Source organism: Ananas comosus, linkage group 1 (assembly GCF_001540865.1).
Source record: "Ananas comosus cultivar F153 linkage group 1, ASM154086v1, whole genome shotgun sequence".
NCBI classification, from domain to species: domain Eukaryota; kingdom Viridiplantae; phylum Streptophyta; class Magnoliopsida; order Poales; family Bromeliaceae; genus Ananas; species Ananas comosus.
Window position 1 is genome coordinate 17,476,044 of NC_033621.1, and position 24,197 is coordinate 17,500,240.

The 24,197-nt window shown below is 37.5% G+C and overlaps 1 protein-coding gene across 1 annotated transcript; it reads right to left on the bottom strand.

Moving 5' to 3' along the window:
* LOC109718303 lies at nt 538–9,911 on the bottom strand. The gene is made up of 10 exons (XM_020244476.1): nt 9,448–9,911; nt 8,785–8,905; nt 8,434–8,519; nt 6,285–6,705; nt 6,077–6,177; nt 5,614–5,680; nt 3,838–4,065; nt 2,849–3,283; nt 1,573–1,645; nt 538–1,016 (listed from the first exon to the last, which is right to left on the bottom strand). Exons 1-10 carry the CDS (start codon nt 9,879–9,881, stop codon nt 775–777), a joined length of 2,208 nt encoding a protein of 735 aa, XP_020100065.1. The 5' UTR covers nt 9,882–9,911; the 3' UTR covers nt 538–774.

Genomic DNA, 24,197 nt, shown 5'->3' on the forward strand with positions numbered 1-24,197 from the left:
TATACCTATACCCAGAAGAGAAGTGGATAGAAAAAAAAATATACCCTATCTATTTAACTTCGGATCGAGTCCGGATCTAAATACTTAAGTAAATAATATACTGAGTAGTGACTATCTGTATATAACCTGCTTAAGACTATATATGGATTGGGTACTGGTCAGGTCTAGTACAAAATTTTGCATCATGGACTGGGCTCTCATTAAAAAGTAAAAAAAAATTGTGCTGTCAGTAACCAAATGCTCTTTTTCCTCCATGCAGTAAAAGAAAGTCTTGAATACGACAACATTGTTGATATGGAAGTCCCAACCAGTCAAATTGCTCTCCTCAAATTACCCATCTCATCATAATTTTTAAAGCAATATTTGTTTTGTACTTTTCTTTCGAATGAAGAAATGTGATTGGCTAAATATAGATAATGTTATATAAATACTTTATAATGTACTTCCTCTCAGTTAAAATATTCATGATCTCGACACATCAGTATCCTAATGACAAATAACTAAAAAAATTGTAAAAAAAAGAAAATAAGGTTCAAGTTCTCTCATATTTGGCCATATAGTCTCTGCATTTTATATAAAAATTATGTTATTTACACAACTGTGATTTAGTACAAAATTTTGCACAAGCAGGATACCACCTGCTAAAATCTATCAAGTAGCAGCCTTTAGCAGCAGATTGATGAATCTACAAATTTCATGCAGCTTACAGCTGGAAGCTAAGGTGCAAGAAAAAAATAAGATACAGAGATATTACTGTACAGGTAAATTGTATTTCTACTCAACCCAGTTAATGTCCAAATCCTTCAGTTTCATGAGCCATTTCTGCGTATCTTGAGAGATGAAGGGTTTATTTGTGATTTTTTCTTGGTCATTTGTATCCCTTGAAGTTACATCAAGGGGCCCCTCTCGCTCGGGTTCCGACTGCTGCCTAGACCGTCTTAACTGAAGAGATAAGAGGCGAGAAACCTCCTGTAAACCGCCCCATTTTTCTAATGCCCGAGCAATATCGTAACGACCTAAAAAAAGGAGTATATAACGTGAAGAACTATTTAGAGGAAATTTTTGAGGAATAAAATGTAAAGGTACTATGAATATATTGTAGAATTTTTAATTAACTAGGATCCTGAGTATGCAATTCAAGAATAAAAATACCAAAAACTAATGGCAAAAAACTAGTGAGTTGATTTATATATCACACATTTCATTCTTCTATAAAAGATTTAACACTTAGGGGCAGTTTGGAAGTCCCAAGGCAGGAGCGCGCCAAAGTTCAAGAGTAACATGAACTCAACTTCGTACTGCGCCAAGTTCAAGAGTTACATGAACTCAACTTCATACCCCATCATGCCAAAGTTTAGAGACTGAAGTCCATATGCCTGTGAGAGTGGCATCGGCGGATTTGGTGAATTTGGTGGCATTACGAACATGCACACTGGCGACTTCATCGAACTAATAGACCGCCTTAATACAAATAAGAATTTAACAAGGTTTTTGGGTGGTCCAGTGATGATTAAGGACTGTCGTACACATGTTCAATTAAAACTACTTTGAGTGAAAAACAATTTTGCATACCTGCCCGCTCAAAAGACTTTCTACTTGGCATATAAGCAGGATCCATTCCCCAGCTCCACTGAAATCTCCTAATCTGCATATTACAAAAGTTATTTCATAATAGGAATGGCGTAATCTACAAGAACAAACACTTAGTAACTTTTACACATATCCGAGCAAAATTACTATTTAAACTTTTACACATATCCGAGCAAAATTACTATTTACACGTACTCCCCCTAACAAATATAAAGTATACACCTTGAAATTGCACTTTCTTGCAAAATTTACCCTTAAGACGGGGGCGTCAACAGGGAGAATTTGGTTGTATTAAAAATGATTTATATACATATGCATATATAGAGTAGAACTTGTGTGCTATTAGGAGCACGGAGGCCTCTGTGCTCCTAAGCTATTTTCGATGATTAAATTTTCGATTCGACGATCAGCTCCGTTAGACTTGACCTAACGTAATTGAAGTATCTAGAAAATAAATTTTGCAGTTTTTTGATATCATTTATCAAATGATCGAAATTGATCAAAATCAATAATTTTTAATAGTTGATGTGTGCCGTTTGCAAGTTTAATAAGGTAGAACTATCAAATCAAATTAAATTTTGATAAAAAAATTTTTATAATATCTACAGCAAGATTAATATTTCTGATCGAAAATTTTAGTGCCATACCATAACTATTTTTGAGATTTTTATTTTCAACCGTTAATTTTGAGTCCTTTCGATCACTAGGTAAATGATATCGAAAAACCATAAAATTAATTTTATAGATACTTAAATATGCTAGATCAAGTCTAACTGAGTCAATCGTAGATTCAGAAGTTTTATTATCGAAAACAGATTAGGAGCACAGAGGCCTCCATGCTCGTAATAGCACACAAGTCCTACTATATATATATACACATACATACATACATACATACATATTTAATATGTATATTATATGTATATGCTACCTGTACACTATTAAAGGGTGTATATCTTATATCTTACATCCCATCATCCAAGGGTGTAAAAATCCTTTTTGGATTTTAGTTTAAAAAAAAGGCTGACAAGACAAGTGAGTAAATCTGGACTTTTGAGAGGCTACAGTATAAGATATACAACTAGTCTATAGGTATACAGGTAGCATTGCTATAGGATATAAATATGTAAAGATAATCATTGCATCAATCAATCATATCAATATATAGCATGCCATCATTTCCAACATTTCCAAGGACACAATACTTGCATAGATTTCGAGGGGCTTAAGATAGTGTCTCACTAAAGCATCTAATTACCTCTTCTTGCAAGTTCTCTAGGTTGTCCCAGTAACCCTTTGGTTTCCGATTCTTATACGCAAGTGAAAGGTTCATCATATTTGCAATTTTGCGGAAACCACCCATGCGAGTTATTGCCTTTTCAATGTCCACCCTACCATGTAATCTAAGTTGCTTCCTCATCGGCATAAATCCATCCTGACCATAATTGGATATAAACTTCATGAGTTCAGCTTTTAGAACCTCCACATCTCTTTGTAAGCCTGGAACCTTAGGTCTTTGTCTCAGAGAATTCGAGGTACTAGAAAAGAAGAATTTTTCCTCTAGCCTGCTTTTAGGAAGCTGAACAAATTCAGAATCTGAATCAATTGACCTGCCAGGGTTCCTGTTAGCTTCAGCTCTTTCCACAAAATCGCGGATTGCACACAGGTTTGATGGTAGATCTTCATATATAACCTGAGATATTTAGAAGTGGTGACATGTTGATATCGAAGAGGAGGGGCAGGATTAACAAAGTCTCACCATTGAATAAAGGATTAACAAAGTCTCACCATTGAATAAAGGAGCTTCTACATGCATATCTCGCAAAATCATCTATTTACCCCAGTGAAATCTGAATTTTCATATATACCCCTCGAAAGCGAAGTTTCTTTTTTTTTCCCCTTAAAAACCAAGAAGAAGAAGAAGAAGAAGAAGAAGTAGAGGTTAAGTCACCAATTCATGGAGGAAAGTTGGTTTGTATTAGGAAACGCCTGTTGAAGGCCGGCGTCTTTCCTGACTGCAAACATATATGATTGTAAGAAATCAACTATTTTGAAGGCAATATTTGAAAATTCAGATTTTGAAGAGATATATATTTAAATATCTCAATAAAGAGATATTTTCAATAGCGCTTTTTTTGGACCATATTATCAGCCAGTGTTTTCCTTTTCTGCCCCTTCATTTTTGACACTTATTTCTTCTATAAACTCCTCCAAAGAAAAATATTATATTCTAGAAACATGCAATACCTCTTCTACAATAGCCTCCGAGAGGAACGTATCCTTGTGTATCTTCGTCTCGACCATGTATTTCAATAGTGTGTGGTGGGTCCCGAGCTGTTCTAGAAGCCATTTCCCTTGAAATGAGTCAAAGTCACCTTCTGCTTGCTCAAAGCTTATTTCTCTTTCAAGTTCCTCATGCAAATCCAAAACTACACGAGCATGAAGAACCATGTACAATAGGCCTTTGCAACCCTCCTATAAAATATCGACACATATTTAGATGAATTCCAATGCAGCCCTTCGGGTTGGCAAGCCGTATTCATGTTTGACAATCTTGTTAGTAATGTCAATTTAAAGATTGTATGAATATCTATAATAGGACCACTAAATGCTAAAAATAATTAACTTATTATTTATTTGTGCCCTATTGTGTTATGTTGCATCATTCTAGGTTAAATAGGATTGTATTGTGTAGGGGTGAAAACGGAGCGGATAATATCAGACCGTAGTCTGGTCTGCATCCGCTAGGGACCTAATTTGGATGACCAAACATCCATCCGATCCGAATTCAAATTCCAAGTTGGTTTTAAATTTTGAACGTTTTTCGAATTCTAATACAAGTCCAAAACTCCAGAAGTTATTTTGGATCCGAATTGAAATAATGATTTTATCTCCAACTTTAAACATTGAAGAGCGAAGACCTATATAAAGCTACAAGCGTCACACAACTCTTCCTTCAGCTGATGTGGGACTAAACCATCTTTCTATTCCATGATTTTTTTTTTTTCAAAAAAAAAAAGGGTTTGGCAACCTTTTTTTGCAAAGAATGAGATTCAAACCTCAAACCATCAATAAAATTAATAACCACTTTGCCAACAAGACAAACAGTTTTCCATTAAAATAGCTATTAACTACATACAATATTAGGCTCAATTACATTTTTGGTCCTCAACTTATGAGGCAGATGACACTTTGATCCTTAAACTTTAATTTGCTACAATTTCTGTCATAAAAATTTTTATATTGTACCAATCAAGTCCAACAGTCCAATTTAGTTCATTGAATAATGATATATCACTGATGTGATAGTCATGCGGCATCTTAGCTATTGCCATGTCATCAACTAAAACAATACTACCTCACTATCACATCAGCAATACATCATCATTCAGTTAATTGCATTACACTGTGGGACTTGATTGCAACAACATAGAAAGTTCGAGCCAAAAACTACAACAATTAAAGTTTAAGTATCAAAGCGTCACGCGCTACATAGCGTGAGGACCAGAAGTGTAATTTAGCCAATATATTTAAAATAAAAACTTTGCGATCTTCCTAATCTATCTATTCAAAATCCGATCCAAATCCGTATTTGACCTCAATCTGAGTTATATTCATATTCATTTTCAGCAAATATGAAAACTAAGTTTAATATCCGTTTAGTATTTGTATCCAAATTTTTATTCAAAAAAAAAGAATATAAATACAGATGAGGTTTTTTCTATTATCCACCATATTCGACTATTTGCACCCTTAATCATGTGAATTTCAGATTTCTCTAAGTAACTTCATATCATGTTTTATCGCACTAGGGTCATGTTATTATGTGTCCCAAATTGCCACTCTTGTATATAAGCAAAGAAATAGAGGAGCATTTAAATCTTCTAAGTATGAGAAGCTAAAAAGCAAAGAATTCAGTTCAAGCTGCTAATTTGAAACAGATACAGCAAAGAAAAAAAAAAAAAGAAGAGTTTTTCATAACAAGTACAAGTAATTGTAATGCTACACAAAGTTCACTTTTACCTGTAATATGCGGACTCTGTTATTATCCCTAAATATAACCTTACTGATAGCCAAGTTTGGTACAATCCTGTTAAAAAGAAATTTGTTAATATCTGACTTACACAATAAAAGAGAAACATACAACTAGCACATTATAAAGCATGATGAACTTTATAATTCTTTGTCCAGATCCTAAATGCAAAAAAAGAATAATAATTTAGGAATTAATAAACTAAGAAAAGGTTTAAATGGATAAATCTTGCAGTAAATATACTATCAATAAGTTTTAAGAAATCACCAGAAGTAAACAACAACTATATTACTGATAACATAGCCCTCAATCTCGACTCTAGATCATAGAGAAGCTATAACTGCTCAAAGAAAATAAATAGGTAGAAACAAGAAGCACTTCCCTATTGATCATTATAGAAGTAAAGCTCCTCCTAATGGCTAAATATATAGAAAAACAAAAAGGAACACATACTCGGGTAATGACTCGTAAGCGGTCAACACATTCCACACTTCCCGAACCGGTGCCTTCACAGTGATGCTTGCAAAGACACATCGATGGGCCCCTCCGTTTTCCTTCATTTAGACCACTTCCATCAGAAAAGTCAAGTAATGCCTTTCACAAGGGAGGAGAATAGCAGTGGAATCAATTTCAAAGCATAGTACGCATATGTAGTAGTTACCAGAAGGCCATCGAATCTCCTAAGATGCACTTCATCGACCATGCATGGCCTATCAAGTTGGCATACATTTCCATATACACCCCATTTGCTATTCAACTTTGTTGATGGTGAGGCAAACATGGTGCCAAAAGAAGCATTAGTAGATTCTTCTTTCAAATTAGTAGACGTATTGGTGTCTATCCCATATTTAACACCGGTGAAGTTCAAGGGAGAGGAAATAGAGAGTTGTTGAGGATCTACAGCATTAGCATTCTTAGAAATGAATTTCTTTTGATCTTCAGCAAAATTTCTCTCAGCTCTGAAAGCCAAGGCTTGAAGGTTCACAGGGAGGTCGGATCTGATAATTCTCTCAAGAAAGATGGCTGGGAAGTTAAATCTTGGTATTACACTGACTTCGTAAGACAAAACTGCCTTTGAAGACCTGTCATCACATAAAATCGAATCAAAGAAAGAGCCAGAGCATATAAAGCTAAGAAAGCCAATTGTAGCTCCTCTCTCTCTCTCTCTCTCTCTCTCTCTGCGTTAAAGTACGAACATATACATGGGACTAATTTCATACTTACCCTTACTCCAACCCTTAATTAGATGGAAACCCCTCTAAAAGTGTCAATATAAAAAATACCCCTCTAATTTAGAGAAACTATCATAAGTACCCATGTTAATAACAATCCATATAAAAACTAATAAAATTCCCAATTTGCCCCATCATCTATTATCTATGCCTTTTAATTAACTTAAAGATCTTTTGCTTGAAAACATTATAAATACATAAATTGAAACTAATTAATTGGAATAAACTAAACTACACAAATAGTAAACAAAAGAATCATCCTAATTCAGACGTAGAAAATTAATTCACAAGAAGTGTAATACATCTTTAATTTTAATTAATTGTTTATTATGATCATGAGACCAATATGATATTGAATTAGAAAAGAAAAAAAAAAGAAACTTGATCAGACAAAAAAACAGTCATAAACTAAATCATAAACAAAAACCGAGACATTTTTGGATGAGAAATAAATTTATTAGCCCCACGTAGTACCACACAATTATTTATAATTATCTATAACGGGCAAATTAGTCTAAAAGTCAACATGAAATTTTTTTCCTTTATTTTTTTTGGGGGGTAGGAGGGGGGGTTGATAAAATTCATTATTTTAAAGTGGAAAAAATGATATTAATGATTTTGAAGGGCATCCATGATATTTTATAACTTTTGAGGGGCACATTTGAAATTGCACCTATATTTAGGGATAATTATAGTTGTAATGGAGATGTTTAGTTTAGAAACTAATTCAAGACCTATTATGGGCCCTCACAAAAACAAATTTTTGCTCAGCTCCTGGAAGTCATGTAGATGAACGAAGGAAGGAAAATATTCTTTCTTCATAGTAAAATTATCAACAAATACAGCATAAAGTTTAATATAATAAAGCAGGTAGAAGTAAACAAGTGCAACAATTGCAACGAACAAAATTTAGCACTTCACTAGGAAACATCATCTATACAAACAGCTGGTCTATGGATCAAAGAATATCTGACTGAACAATATAAAACATTAGGATAGACCTAAACTTGATTCTACAAATTTAGGAAGGAGAAAACAAATGCAACAATCGCAACAAACAAACTTTAGCATTTCATTTGGAAGCATCATGTATACAACAGCTGGTCTATGGATCAAAGAATATCTCAACTGAACAATATAAAACATTAGTACAGACCTAAACTTGATTCTACCTCTTTGAAGCTCACTACTAGATTACTTGGCAAGGTTACATAAAACTAGTTGTCCCAGTCATCTTACCATGAAGAATTCCTCAGATTTGTTTATACTAAGAAAGTATCTATAATCTACAAAAAGGAGCATGATCCGCCTAACAGAAAAGAACTACAATATGCAGTGGTATACAAAAATAGGAGAATATCTCCATTAAACAATAAGGTGGTATAGTTCAAAAAGCCTTTCCATTCATATGATCACAAGATTGCAGGAGTAGTTGGCTACTATTTACTAAAATTTGACATAGGAGATATTACCGTAATAGCTAGCGACACAGGTATCTACCAAAAATGTACAATAATATTATAAGGTCCAAATAGTTAATTGCATGACAGTAAATTAACAAGGTCGTGATAAACATACCTAAGACCAGCTTTGACAGACCATTTGCCTTCAAATTTCTTAAAATCTCCATCCACCATCGAAAAATGAAGCTCACGCCCATTAGCCTAGAAGGAGAAAACCATTATTTTCTTATACTTCAGGCCAATGATACAAAAATACTAAATAAGGTTGACATAATTAGAAAGAAAATCTACATTCAGAGGAAGCTTCAAAAATACAACTGCAGTTCTAGAAGCACAAAATTGATACAATGCAGAAGCACTTTTGGGCACACCAGTTATTCTGTAGTAGCACTCTAGCTGCAAGTCAAATGCCTTCCATGTGTGAAGCAACATTATCTGATTACACTAAAATTTACCAAGTACATACCGAATCAGGGAGCTCCTGAAGATCCAACACGACTCGAGCCTCGATTTGCCAATAGAGCGCACGCTGCAAGCCTCTCTGCTCCAACCATATCCTCCCCTCGTGCGGGCACGGAATCCTCCCACTGCACACAGAAACACTCCCCCCATAAATTCCCCAAATTAAACCAAATCAAACAGCCTCTCCTCTTCCACTGCACCACCTGTACTATTTAGCTCACCTCTCAATTGCCCCCTTGTATAAAAAATTGCATCAATTTCAACCCTATAATTTGCAGCTGTCTCAGATAAGCCCGAAGATTTTGGGAGGAGAGTTGAATTAGGATGCAAAGCATCAATTGAATGGATTAGCATATTACATCAGTTAACATCCTTTTAAGTTACAATTTCGACAATTCATCTAAAACCAGCGAAAAGGGATCTCCTTTATTGGAAGTACTAAAATTGTTGAACTGTGCGATTATACTCCATCAAGTACAACCAACTTCGTCACCGACCTTGTCAGATGTTTTTGCTTCCGAATTCTACGATCAATCCATAATCTTTGGTCTATTTGAGACACTGGTGAAGTGCGGGATTGAAATTGATGCAATTTTTTATGCAGGGAATAACTGAAAGACGAGATAAAGTGTAAGTGCGAGAGAGTTTGTTGGGAGAAAGAGAAAACCTGTAGACAAGATTGGGGATGAAATCGGCGAGCCTCTCGTAGTCGGTGAGGACACTCCACACGGCGTCGACGTCGGCATCGACGTCGATGGAAGCCCGGATCCACCGCTCGCGCCACGACACCACGTCCACCTCGCATCGCACGCGCCCATCTTCTCCATCTTCTTCTTCGTCGCCTCCGCCTCCTCCTCCTCCTCCTCCTCGCCTTTGCTGGTTTCGACTCCTCACTTGTTCCGACCTCCCCTTTCGGGTGTGGATCTCGGAATGCGGGCCCTGGGGGAGCGACCGGGACAAAAAAACCCTAGAATTGGAGGTCGAAGAGGGGAGGGCGAGGAGGAGGCGGCGGCGGCGGCGGCGAGGGCGAAGGTTTTTGGCTGCGGCGGCGGCGGCGAGGGGGAGGAGAAAGGATGGGTTGGGAGAGCTCAGGGCTCTCATGGAGGGGAGGACTGAGGAGGAAGGGTGGTGAAGTGGAGCGGAGAGAGAGAGAGAGCGAGAGCTTACAAGTTTGGTGTTGGTAATCTTGTGCGGCGGCAAGGAAGGGAGAATTCGCGGCCACTCGTGACGCGTGGATGTCAGAGGTTTCGGAGGTGACGCGGCGCGCGCTGAGCCTGTAAGGCGTTTCTTACAGGGGAAATAATACTTGCATTGCATATTTGCATGCACCGTGTGACTATTTATATTTTTTAAAACAAATATATAATTTATAATTATGTATTAATTCAAAAGTATCTATTTAATTAGTTGGAGACTCCACTTCACCCGTATAAACTTGCACCCTATTTAGATGCACAGTAAAAAAATTTCTTTGAATTTAAAAAAAATTATGGAGTTTAAATATCATACTTTTGGTCCGAACGAAATGGATAACTTAAAAAAAATCTGCAGATTTATTTTAAAAATTATTCGGTCATATATTATACAATTTCACAGAATTTTTAACAATATTAAAAAATTAGCCATTAGAGAGTTTATATTTAAATCATTAGATATTAAATAGCTTTAAATTTAAAAATTAAACTATTAAAGATATCTAATTAAAGATAAATGATAATTTCAAATTCAAAAAATTATGGCATTAAACTATCAATAAATTCGTTCAAAATTTGAAAAACTAGCCGTTAGAAAGCTTAATCTTCAAAACTAGCCGTTGGAGAACAAAAAATCCAAAATACTAACAATTAGAAAGCTCAAAAATTAAAATCTAGTCGTTAATTGGAGATCGAGCTCAAAAATAAAAACTGGCCATTGGAGAGAAGTATTATTCTTCTTACATTGTCCAAAGTTTATTTAAAAAAATCAAGTTCTTACAATTATATAACTAGTAATTCTTACATTCTTTTCTTTATATCTCTACAATTGCAAACTATGAATAACAGCAATCTCGCAATCTTCTTTTGAGGAGAGGGGAAGAAGAGAAATTTGAGTTCATAAACTTTATTCATGAGCCTCTTCAATTTATTTCATAGCTGTTATGTTCTCTCTTTTGAGGTTTCATGTGTATCTAATAGGGCATATAAGACTTGTATTACTCTATCAATGCTAAGTTTACATTTTTAATTCTTGGATTACATGTTATTACTAAATCTTCCGGCTATTATCTAAGTTTCGATAAGTTTCTTATTGAGCATCTCTTGGTTACAAAAATATAAAACAATTGAATATGTACCATTCTATCCATTATCACCTCTTATGAAAATATAAAGTGCCAAACATATATGAATGTATAAAAAAGAAATAGTAAAATTAAGATAGAAGCGTGTAGTATATGTGTGATACTCTAAGTAAGAAAGAACAAGGTCCAGACCTGATTTACCTCAAAGTCGGAAAAATAACCCATGATTTTCTCTTTTCATTTGAACACTAGTGGATCCATCATCACGTTTTATAAAAATATGAAGCGCTAGACATATCTATTATCTATTATCTATTATCTACTATCTACCATCTATTTGTGACGCCCCGACTTCCAAGGGGGTCACCCATCCTAGGATTACTCCCGTCCTAACACGCTTAACTCTCTTAACCTCTCGAGCCTAGCCATCACCCAAAATATTTAAGCCGGGTTAACAGTTTTAGCCCTATTAAATCTTATGTATAGGACTACCTAGGGTGTCACAATCTCCCTCCCTTTAAGCCCTGACGTACTCATCAGGCTCAGACTCACAAATATCAGGCGATGTAAGACTCGTCTCACTAGCCTCAACCGACCTTGTGGGGGAACCGCGCTCTACCCACAACAGTAAAAAACATGAGAACCTCGCTCTCCCCGCTGCATAATCCTGGCTCAGCCGAGACTCATCTTGCACTTCCGTCTGGTAATTGGCTCTGATACCAACTGTGACGCCCCGACTTCCCACGGGGTCACAAATCCTAGGACTACTCCCGTCCTAGCACACTTAACTCTCTTAACCCCTTAGGCCTAGCCACCACCTAAAATGTTTAAATCGGGTTAAGAGTTTTCGTCCTATTAAATCTTATATAAAGGACTACCTGGTAATTGGCTCTGATACCAACTGTGACGCCTCGACTTCCCAGGAGGTCACCTATCCTATGACTACTCCCGTCCTAACACGCTTAACTCTCTTAACCCCTTAGGCCTAACCACCACCCAAAATGTTTAAATCGGGTTAAGAGTTTTAGTCCTATTAAATCTTATATATAGGACTACCTAGGGTGTCACACTATTATTATGAGTCCAACTGAGATACTATCGATAGCACTAAGTATTTGGTGCTATCAAGTTTTTCGCTGTTAGATTTAACCTTTTGACTATTTTTACCAGTTAAATTATATTATTCAACCCTAGGGGGCCCATAATATCCTAACCGTATATTTTTTTATCGAAGGGCCGAAAACCTAATAGCACCAATAGCTTGGTGCTATCGATAGTATTCCAGCCTAGTTCTTATTATTATATTATCAATACCTGGATATCAATCTCCAATAAAAAAGCCACGTGGCATTCTTTCCTTTGAGTGTGAGTAGGGGTGTAATGTGGGCCGTGCCGAGCCGGCACAACCCATATTTGTCCTACTGATTCAGGCAAAAGGAAAGCCCGGCTCGGAGCTACAAAGCCTCCGGCCCAGCATGGCTCTTAGGCCCGGAAACTCAAATCACCTCATCTCCTTTAGTAGTGGCATCTACCCCGTAATCATCATACTCAAGCTCTCTGCCGATTTACGATTCAATGTGTCTACCACCATATTAGCCTTGCCAGGATGATATAGGATTGTCACATCATAATATTTTAGTAGCTCCAACCACTAGCGTTGTCCCATGTTTAGCTTATTCTAGTTAAATAGGTACTTGGGACTCTTATGATAAGTGTAGATCTCGCAATGCTCTCTATACAGATAGTGATGCCAGAGTTTCGATGTGAAAATCATAGGCGAGCTCCAAATCCTGTGTAGGATAATTCTTCTTATACTCTTTTAATTACCAAGAGGCATAGGCAAGTACTCTATTGTGCTACATCAACACACATCCCAAGTTACTATGTGATATATCACTATAAATTACAAATCCTTCTCCCATAACTGGGAAGGCAAAAATCAGAGCTGTCATCAATCTAGTCTTGAGCTCATCGAAACTCCTCTGACATTAATCCAGATATACTTAATTCTTTTAATAGTCGGTCAAGTTAAAGGTATGGAAAGCTTCTCAAAGCCATCACAAGCCGACGGTATTATCCTGCTAACCCAAGAAAACCTTCGTATCTATGTGATAGTCGTCAGTCTAGGCCAACGTCAAATAGCATCAATCTTCTTCTGGTCTACCACGACACTAGCTGCTAAAATCATGTGGCCTAAAAATGCTACCTCTCTCTCAGAATCACTCGCACTTCTTTAGCTTGACAAATAATCTCCTCTCTCTCAGAATCTGTAACACAAATCTCAAGTGCTTCTCATGCTCAGCATCACTCTAGGGGTGCGTTTGGTTCGCGTTATCTTTTAAAGATTCCTAGTAATCCAATGGGAATAAAAAAATATGACGGTGTTTGGCTAAACGCACTAAGTAATCTAGTTAGTAATATTGGATTCACTTGGGAATAAGATTCACCCCAAAGTATTAATCCCATTCCCTTGAGGGAGAGTGAGTATCCTCATATTAATGGATTGGGGTAATCATAATTTGTCTAATCTCTTTCTTTCTTCTTACCGGCCGGCTAATTGATATTATTTTTCTTTACACTCTAACCTTATATCTCTCTCTAAACTTATTTTTCTCTCTAAAATTCAACTTTTTTTCTCTCTCTAAACTAAGCTTTCCTCTCTCTCTCTCTCTTTCTAAAATTTCAATTCTCTCACTCCCTCTAATTTCGACTATATTTTTTTCTATTTTTTTAATTATGCTCTCTCTCTCTAACTTATACTCTCTCTCCCTTTTTCTAAAATGATATTGAAACTTTTGGTTACATTATCTAAAATTAATTAAATAAATAAATTAATTAATTGTATATTTTTTTTAATATTAAATAACATGGCTAATTAATATTACCGTACGAACCAAACACAGGAATTCCACATTCTTAGTAATAGGATGAATACGAATAAGATTCTCGAATATCTTTTATTCCTAGTAATCTTTCATAATGCGAACCAAACGCACCCTAGAAGTAAAGTAGGATACATTAATGAATACAACTGTGAACCAATCTAAGAACAGCTTGAACACTCCATTCATCAAATCCATAAATATGGCTTGAGCATTCGTCAATCCAAATGACCTCACTATGAACTCGTAATGTCAGTACTGCATCCTAAACGCCGTTTCAGAAACATTCTCAGACTTGATCTTCAATTGATGATACCCTAACTGTAGGTCAATCTTCAAGTAGACACAAAATCCTTATAGTTGATCAAAAAGATGTCAATGTGCGATAAAAGATACTTGTTGTTGATGGTCACTTTATTCCAATCTCCGTAATGGATACATAGTCTTAGTGACCCATTTTTGCCCTAACTATGATAAAATCCACTTTTCTGGAAATCGTACGTCAAACCTAAAATTCATCAATGCCGCTGACTCCAACATAGTCGAACCATCGAAAACGAGCTATTAGATTGCCTGAAACGAAGTTCGATACGCGGCAAAAGGCATCTACACTCAACGGCCTCTTTCGGAAACATGAGTTACTATCCACTTAAGTGAATAATGAAAATCACGTAACAACTTCAATTTAACTCGTTTTCCATTGAAATTGGACGAGTGGTTATGGAATTAAAATACACATAAAAACGTCACTAATAGAGTATTTAATTACATAGAAAAATCATAGTCCTCATACTATCCCCCTCTTAAAAGAAGTTTCGTCCTTGAAACTTGCTTACACTTCTCCCACAACAAATCTCGATACCGATCTCACATCACCGACTCTAACCCCCAAGTCACTTTGCGTTCCTTGTGATCCTACCCACAATACCGTCACATAAGGAATCGTTCAATTCTGTAGTAGCCTTTCCTCGCGTGCCAATTGTTAGTTATATGCCCAAAAGCCAATCTGGTGACACTAGCTTAAGGGTATTTATATCTTAATTATTTATAATTCATAATATGAGGGCAGATATTCTATTCATGTTTATTGTATAGCAGTTCAATATTAACATGAATCGTCCATAGAGTCTTTGTTTGAAAAAACATATTCCTAAGAGTTAGGAATTTGAGATATGTATTTTTCTGTACGAGACTTTTAAATGCTCCTAGCCAGAGGAATATTACAGAGACGGTGATATTCCGGATAGGCCGGTGTATGCTATGTTTCTAATTGAGGTGACGAATCTCAAGTCACTAGTGTAGGGACACTAGAACAAGCATACATGTGTTTGTTAGAGAATAAGTACACTGAGCGTGACTATTTAGTTGAACAGTCATATGGTTCTATGCTCGCTAGTGACAAGTTCATTGCTACAGTTGTGTGAAGTACTCCTTGGACCTGAGGCATCATAGTTGCTTCACGTATAGATTGCTACTGTTTGACAGTACTAATACTTAGACTCTAGACACGTGTCTATGTTCGGTACTGATTGGCTGTAGTGATTTATGCGATGAGGCATGTGAATGCGCAATAAAGAATCCAGCACTCTCAATGATGAGGAAGAATGTCCTATGTAGTTTATCGGACTCGACTCGGAAAACCCCTGGCCAGGGTACATAATATGTGGAAAGAGTTTCTAACTGTGTTACCATATTGAGTTGATTTCAGATATTCTAGTCATATGGTCGAATGATAAGGTTTGGCGAGTAATCATGACCTGAGTTCGATTGGGACGTTGTATGTTGGAAGGAATTAATCACATGGTAACTGTAAGTGGAAAGGTTCATTCTTCATCACCATTCTGGATTGCCGTGATATACTGCTAGGTGTCACTCACGGACGGTAAGAGAATATGAATGATTCGAATTGAATTGTTCTTATTTATCGATTAGAAGAGTTCTAATTAAATATCAAAGAGTTTGATGTTGAGCTCCACTGCCGAATGATAATGAACCTATGCGGTCACACACATTAGGAATTATGTGCACCTGAATCGTTTGGATGAAAGTCGTTCACTAAAGATTTAGTGTAAGCGATGAAAATAAAAAGAAGCTGCTTAATTAAATTAGATTTAATTATTCAATTCGGTTATAACTGATAGTCCTAATTAGATTAGGATATCAGAATCAGTTTGAGAATTATGCGCAAGATTTAAATTTATCTCTAATTAGATTAGTGGATAATATTTAATCATAAAAGATATTTAAATGAGATTTAGATATTAGTAAGTAATCTTATTGGATAAGATCAAAATTAGATAAGATCTAATCAAATATTGGAGAGATTAATATTTATCTCTAATTGGATTAGAGAATAATTAAATATTCATAATATCTTATAAGATAAGATTTTTACTAGATTTGATTTAGTTGGATAAGCATGAATATTTATTTGTTAAATTTTATTAGAGAGAGAGAAAAATCTTATTAGATAAGATTTTATGAAATAAGATTCTATATATACATATATAGATTTATATGTATATGTTAGAATAAAAAAATAAAAAAAAATAAAAAAAAGAAAAGGAAGAGAACCGTACGGCACATAGTGCCATACGGATTGAATGCATGGTAATTAAGATGCCATGCATCTTAATTAATTTGATGCATGTTAGCTTTTTGATCTATATACATATAGAGATCAATCTCTCCGATTTCTCCCCACGCGCGTGTTTCTCTCCGATCAACTTTTCTACTCTTCATTGACTGGTGGATCATAAAAGGATTGCTAGCACCGTCCAGATGGTCCATGACTCATCCAGTTCGTGAGACGAAGATCGATCGGGTCGCCGATTCCGTGTGGATATGCATAGAGGACGGGCATGTGCGCGACTAATTGGAATCTATGTTCGTCATATTTAGTTTCAACCGTACAGTAGATCAAGAGACCTTAACTGGTCCACGGTAAGATCTCTAAACATAAAGAGTTTTTGCTTAGACTAAATTTTTGCATAGTAACATGAGAATGATCTGCCGGCAACGGTTTGATTTATTGGTTTTCGGTTTTCATATGTGATATGTATTTAGCTTCCGAAAAATTTTAAAAAGTCCGAAACTATTTTTCGCTGCGTTTTTGTGATGTGCCGGTTAATTCCTAACACCAATATTTGCACCGGAGCCTCCTTGAAGCTCAAATCCTCGCGAGGCTTAAAGCCGTAGGGTTGATCATGAGGGAGGAGCTACGAAAGTACTTGCGAGGCATAGAGACATGAAACACATTGTGAACTTGGGCAAGGCTCGGGCAAAGCTCGGAGGAAGCGCTAGTCAAAAAGCTACGGGACCAATGTGCTCCAGGATCTCAAATGGTCTAATAAACCGCTGGTTAAGCTTGCCACGCAACCCGAACTATTTGATCCCTTTTGCCGAAGCAACCTTGAGCAACACATGTTCCCCAACCTGGAACTCCAAGTCGCGCTTGCTCGGGTCCGTGTAACTTTTCTGCCGACTCTGTGTAGTTAAGAGCTGCTTCCTCATGATGCGAACTTTAGCCTCTACTTCTTCCACCAAGTCTGGCCTGATAACCTTACGTTCACCCAAGTCGTCCCAAAAGATCGGGGAATGACACCGACGCCTGTACAAAGCCTCGTACGACGCCACCCCGAAGCTCACCTAATAACTAGTATTGTAGGTGAACTCCACAAAGGGTAATTAGCTAAACGACAAAGTTTAATGTGACTAATTCTCACATATGCCCAGGCACTAGGGTTGCAACTTAACTATCGATTGCTGATACACAGCTTTTATTTGCTAATGCACCAAGGCATAGCGGTAGTGTCGTGCCTTAAAAACCCTTAATCCCGTGTTAGAAACACTTGCCTCGGAGGCTACAGCCTCCTACCAGTCTGAATTACAAACTACCAAAGTCAAACATTTACCATCGAAAACCCATCGACGACATTCGACTCCCCTAGGCCCAAGACCTAACCTTCCACCTAGGCCACAAGATTTAGGGCTGCCACTACTAATTGAGCTTGACAATTTAGCCTACTCAATCGCCCATTTGGGTACAATCAAAATACTTTCTGTACCCCTAACTTAAGGGCAAATAAGAAAAGTTGGTGATGGTGGAAAGATATATTTGAAAGCGCAAAATAGTAATTTTATACAGATAACAACTATTGCTAACAGTTCATTAGCGAAATTTAACTCTAGGGGTATAGTTGAAATAGATTGAAATGTAAAAAGAGTATTTCAATATTAGTCTTCTAAGAGGGGTAAATTAGAAAGTCAAGAACATTTTAGGGATATATAAACAATTGCCCCAAAAAATAAATACAACCAGCTGGCAAAAGCCAGACCAAAAATGTACAGCGGTCTAGCAAAAATAATATCGGGGTCCACACCTAGCCCACAAAACAGAAAGAAGAGCTATCTGGCTAGCAATCCCCTTATCTCGGTCCACAGTCATTGCTACCGCTGTAGAGGTATCTGCAAAAAAGGGGCTCAATAGAGGGTGTGAGAACTGCTAAAAACCAGTAGTCCTCAATGGGTACATCATTGACAACGATAACCCACCCACTAGGTCTACTAGACGCATAAAGGGTAAAGTGGTAAAGAACAAATAAGAATTGATGAAAGAAAAATTACCACTATTATGCCTCTACACTAGTATGGAACGAGCAAATGTAAAAGGAATGATATGCATCAACTCTAAAAAAATCCGCCGAGAAGAACCCAATCAACCGACTGGCTCAAAAGCGCAATCCCGCCTGCACTAACATCACATCTTATCTCACTAACAACCTGTGGATCGCCAACGTGAAACATACCCAAAAGTAATTAAGCCGCCTAACTCCGGAGTTGCACTCAAGGGGAGCGATCTGCTTGAGAATAAAGTAACCAGGTCAAGTATGTCGTAGGCAAAAATCAATGATCATGACCAAAGTGGAACATGCTAGCCACTAATAAATAATCTCTATCCCATCTGATACAAAATCAAATAATCCAATACAACCGTTCCAAATCCACGGCTACTGTAAATCATATGAGTCAAAAATCCAGTGATGTCCTGCCCCGACTCTATGATCATCACACTACCTCTAACATATGCTCAACATTCCATATATAATGAACTAACCAATATAAGAAAAGGGATTTCAAGTTCAACTTCATAAGCAACATGTATAAACAATGTTTGTAATGTGAATCCTATAAATATTGTCATTCTCAGATATCTTAAAGAGTCGATTAATTAAAATGTATGAATTCGTAACAATCTCCTAACTCAAGTAAATAGTAAGTTGATCATAGAATAAAAACATAAAGAAAAAACTTGCCATTTCCATTACAAAATATACAATATTTTCGTAGTACTACAAATTCTGAACTAAACGTCCCCTAAGTGTGCTCATTTCTTATAAGCATGCTTTTGTTCTAATGTTGACAACGATACCCCTAATTTGATATTGCATTATCAAAAATATTTAATTTTTTGATTTATTCTGTCAAAAAGATTTTTTTAGAGTTATTTTAGAAACTGGAATACTATAAAATATTGAGGGAACCGCCGTTGTGGAGATTCCCATTATCATTATCGTTTTACATTATTAGATGAGATAAAATTTCACGACGCTTTCAAGTTCCTCCGAAGCATTACAGTAGACGCATTGAGAAACCACAATTCCAAACTAGACAATAGCATAATATATTTCCTCTAATTTAGTAGGTTCCCTGGCAATATTTAGTAGGGACATTTCTGGTAATACATTTGCTCTCAATCATTTAGTTTAGAATGTAAAGGTTAACCTAGATAGTAAGTCCACTTATGCTAACAACTTATGAACTCAAACGTCCTCCTTTATCTAAAATCTTCACCGTAATTGCAACTATTCAAATAAAAAAACATTAATGTTGTGTGTTTTCTTTTCGAAAATTCTTTTTTATTCCGCTCTAACCATTTGATGGAGGTAGTTAAGGTAAATTGCATTGTTATCCCCTGAACTTTTGACGAAGTTTCACTTTACCTCTCGAATTTCTAAAATGGACATCTAACCTTCTAAACTCTAATATTTCATTCATGTTACCCCTTCCATCAGTTTTCCGTCAAGCTCCGTTAACTGAAACTGACGGAAGGGTAAAACGAATGAAAAATTAGAGTTTAGGGTGTTAGATATCTATTTTAGGAGTCCGGGGGGTTAAGTGAAACTCGCCAAAAGTTCAGGGGGCAACAATACAATTTACCCAAATTTTTACTATAAATTATTTTTATATTTTTATATTAAAAATTTCTAATTAACTGAAATGAAGTACAAAATTTTTATTTAAGTGTATTTTATAGAACAATGCTTCTAAAGATAAAAGGGACAAACGAGTACTATAGAAAATTAACTGAGAATTAAAATCTCTATATCCGAGTGAGGACACCTATTGTTCGAGTATCGTAGGTAATTAGTATCGCTATTTTTTTATCTTTAAGCCACTCTAATTTATTTCTTTCACTTTTATTTTATTACAATAAAATATAGGTTAAACTATGGTATGATTTATTTTAAGATAAAATATATATATAAATTCAAAATCAAGCATGATCATTAACTTGAGGATTAGTAGTCAATCCATAAGTAACATATTATAATAAAATAATTTATAGTCTAGAGCTAGTCCCCTACGGAGTAAATTGCACTACTACCTCCTGAACTTTTAGCGAGTTTTACTTAAACCCCCAAACTCCTAAAATAGACATCTAACATCCTAAACTCTAATATTTCATTCGTTTTATCCATTCCGCCAGTTTCCGGTTAACGGAGCTTGACGGAAAACTAACGGAAGGGGTAACATGAACGAAATATTAGAGTTTAGAAGGTTAGATGTCCATTTTAGGAGTTCGATGGGTAAAGTAAAACTTCGCCAAAAGTTCAGGAGGTAACAGTGCAATTTATCCGAGGTGGTAGTTTCCTCTTGCAGGAGCCGTTGGGATACCTATTGTTCTTAGTGTGGCTTTTTTCCCCTCTCTTAAGAGGTCTGGTTACCTCACCTTATAGCTAAGTTTACTTTTTAATTGAATGAAGCGATAGTATACTACTATTTTCTCAGAAAAAAAAAAGAAGATCGAGTCTAACTATAGTTTATGGAGCCGGATTATCGCCCGCGAATGTTTTTTTAGAAAGTTTTGTGAACCACGGTCTACGTCCGACCAATTTGCATCCCTTATCCTACAGGTAAGTTCAGATTTTTCACTAGCATTAAAAAAAAAAAAAAGGGCAGGAAAAAATTTTGTTTTCCCAGTAAAAGTTCTCTTTGTTTCTTCCTATGAGACTTGATACAGAACAGATAGATAGTCACAGTAAATATATGAAAGAATATCAAAATGAGCAGATAAACAAATTTTTGATGATCACTGCGATGATAATGCACAGCTCTCTTAATCCCACTTTGATCAAACTGTTGACACCCACCTTGCGATGTCAGGGCATACGAAAATCCGAATTGCGGAGGGTGCCAAAGGCCAAAGGCCAAAGGCTTCGGCGGTCCTGATTCGGCAAGGATGAAATAAGGCAGGCTGGGAGATCCGTTTAAAAATTAGAAATTTAAAAGTTAAATAGAACCACACTGAGGGAATTGGGGACGAATGAAAAGTTCGGAAGCAGTTTTGAAAAGGAAAGATAATGCATCACGGAAGTTACTCTGATTGCCGCGGCAGAGGAATTATAAAAGAGAAAGAAGGCTACAGAGAAAAGGATCCGGAGCCATCACATTTGACACGTCTTTTAACTGTATCAAGGGCAGACCAGGTGTAACATAATTTAGTAGTTGTAATTTAGAATTCGCCATCCTTGAGCTACCATCTCGCCTGACGACAAGTGCGTCGATCCACTCTGACCATCGTTAGTCCACCTCATACCTCACCGACAAATGCATCTCCACATTTTGTGCCTCCACCGTGCACAGATCCTTGTGACGAAAGTCACCCCAAATCAGTAACTTTTTTGTCAACTTGCTTTCAGTCCAGTGGCCGAACCTTGAGAGGTCGAATACTTTTGACTTTCAGCCTAGACTCGAAGACCTCGAGACCTCTTCTCGAGGTTTGAACTCAATCGGATAGTTCCATCTCTAATTCGCACCTAAAACATAGTCAGATCTGCCTGCACATCGAGAATTTGTGAATTTCTCTTTTGACCGGCAGTTATAATAATCTCCATATTTTGAATATGACGGTAATTCGGTTATGATATAAATTTGATGGTATAGGAAAAAGAGAGAACCGCATCTTGGCATCTTTCTTTGCAACTCCTCAGTCAAACTCTCCGGACAGGATAAGCAAATAGTCTCGATATCAGTTAAAAGGTCTCACATAGAAATAGAGATAATTGAGGAAGCACAATGATAAGTTCTCATAAAAACACCAGTACCTTGTTTTCTTTATTATTAATAATATAAATACCAAAAATAAGTTATTAATATAAAAGCCAAAAAAAAAAAAAAAAAAAACAGAGCGAGAGCACTAAAATGACTACATCAAAATATATATATATTATATATATATATATATATATATATATTATATATTATATATATATATATGCCTTATTTGCTCATAAAAATTTATTTATTTTGCGTTTTGCAAAATCGGGCCACCTTTTTTATTTTTCAGATTCGGTCCGCTTTTTCAGCAAACTGCCAAAATATCCTTATACATTTTTCTCTCTTCTTTTTTTTTTTTTATTTTTCGTTCCTTTTTCTTTCTTTCCCAGAGTGTCGTCGTCCTGCCCGTGCTCGCCGCCTCGTCGCCGAGGGCTCCATGGACACCGCCCGCGCCGTGCTGGAGCGGAGCGACCCGGAGTGGCGCCCGGCCGACGCCGTCGACGCGTCGGCGAGGGCCGTGGACGCGGCAGCGGCGCACGGCGGGGGAGGGCGGGCGAGGGCGGAGGCCGGGCAGGCTGGCCGCGGCACGCGGATCCGCGGGCTTGAAGACGCCGCGCGTGGAGTTTCACCCTGTCGCTCGTCTCCACCGTCGACGACGCCAATGGGCGCGAGCTCGGAGGAGCTAAGGAAGCTCCACGCGCCCAGGGCGGGCCGGCACGGCTGGAGGAGGCGGCCGCAGGGCGGAGCGAGAAGAGAAGCAGAGAGAGAGCAGAGAGAGAAGCAGCAGAGGAGTTAAAAGAAAAAAAAGAGGAGAGAGAGAGGCAGAGAGAGAAAGCAGAGAAGAAGAAGGAGAAGAAGTGTTAAAAAAAGGGTGAAAAATAGTGTAATGGTGTAAAATGGAATAATAGTGTAATGTACAAAATTGTAATGGTGTAATGGTGCAAAATAGTGTAATGGTGTAATGGTGTAATAGTGCAAATGGTGTAATGGTGTAATGGTGCAATATTATATGGTATAATGGTATCAAAGAGTGTAATGTGTAATGGTCCAGATTGCACCATTAGGTCCAGATTGCACCATTTAAAAAATTTTTACACTATTTTTTTTTCCTCTTTCTTTCTTTTTCTTCTTCTTCCTCTAGATTGCACCATTAGCTTTTTTTTTTCCTTCTTCTTCTCCTTTCTTCTTCTTCTTCTTCTTTTTCGACGGAGGGTCGGATCGGCGGTGGGGACGTAGGGGGAGACGGATCGGGAGCCACGAGGCGCAGTAGAGACGATGGGCGATGGGGCTTCAAGTGCGCGCGGCTCGGGCGGGGGGCCTTGTGTCGTCGTCGTCACGGGCAACTAGTCGGAACGCGTAGGAACGCGCGGCGCGGCGCCTAGTAGGAACGCGCGGCGCCAGCCGGCGCGGCGGTGGTCGGGTCTGGGTCGGCGCGGGGGAGGTCGACGAGGAAGTAGACGCTTCCCCGCTTGAGCGGCGCGTCGGGGGTCGAGCGGTCAGGCCCGAAGTCCGACCGCGCTCTGCTCGGACCTCGAGCACGGCGAATCCCGGCTGGTCTCGGAGGTCAACGTCGGGCCGCGAACTCCAGCAACAGCTGACGAGGTCCGCGGGCCCTGCGCGATGCCGAGTGCAGCAGGCCGACCGGACGAGTCGACGCGTCGGCCGGCCCATCCGGGTCGCTCCGCTCCAGCACGGCTGGCGGGCGGCCGTCCATGAAAAAGAAAGAAAAAAGAACGAGAAAAAAAAGAGAGAGAGAAAGAGAAAGAGAAAAATAGTATAAGTATTTGGTCGGTGCTGAAAAACGCGACCGAATCTGCAAAAAACGAGAAGGTGGCCGATTTGCAAAAGCCCAAATAATAAGTCGATTTTTTTATGCCAAAAGGCCTCTATATAGTATATATAGTATGATAGATATAT

What these genes read in the sequence shown, in the direction of transcription:
- LOC109718303 (XM_020244476.1), bottom strand. Translation starts at nt 9,881, where the DNA reads ATGAGAGCCCTGAGCTCTCCCAACCCATCCTTTCTCCTCCCCCTCGCC. An exon ending in ATCCCCAATCTTGTCTACAG is followed by an intron (nt 8,906 to 9,447) that starts GTTTTCTCTTTC and finishes TTCTGTGTGCAG; the next exon opens with TGGGAGGATTCCGTGCCCGC. An exon ending in TAGAGAACTTGCAAGAAGAG is followed by an intron (nt 1,646 to 2,848) that starts GTAATTAGATGC and finishes TGTAATATGCAG; the next exon opens with ATTAGGAGATTTCAGTGGAG.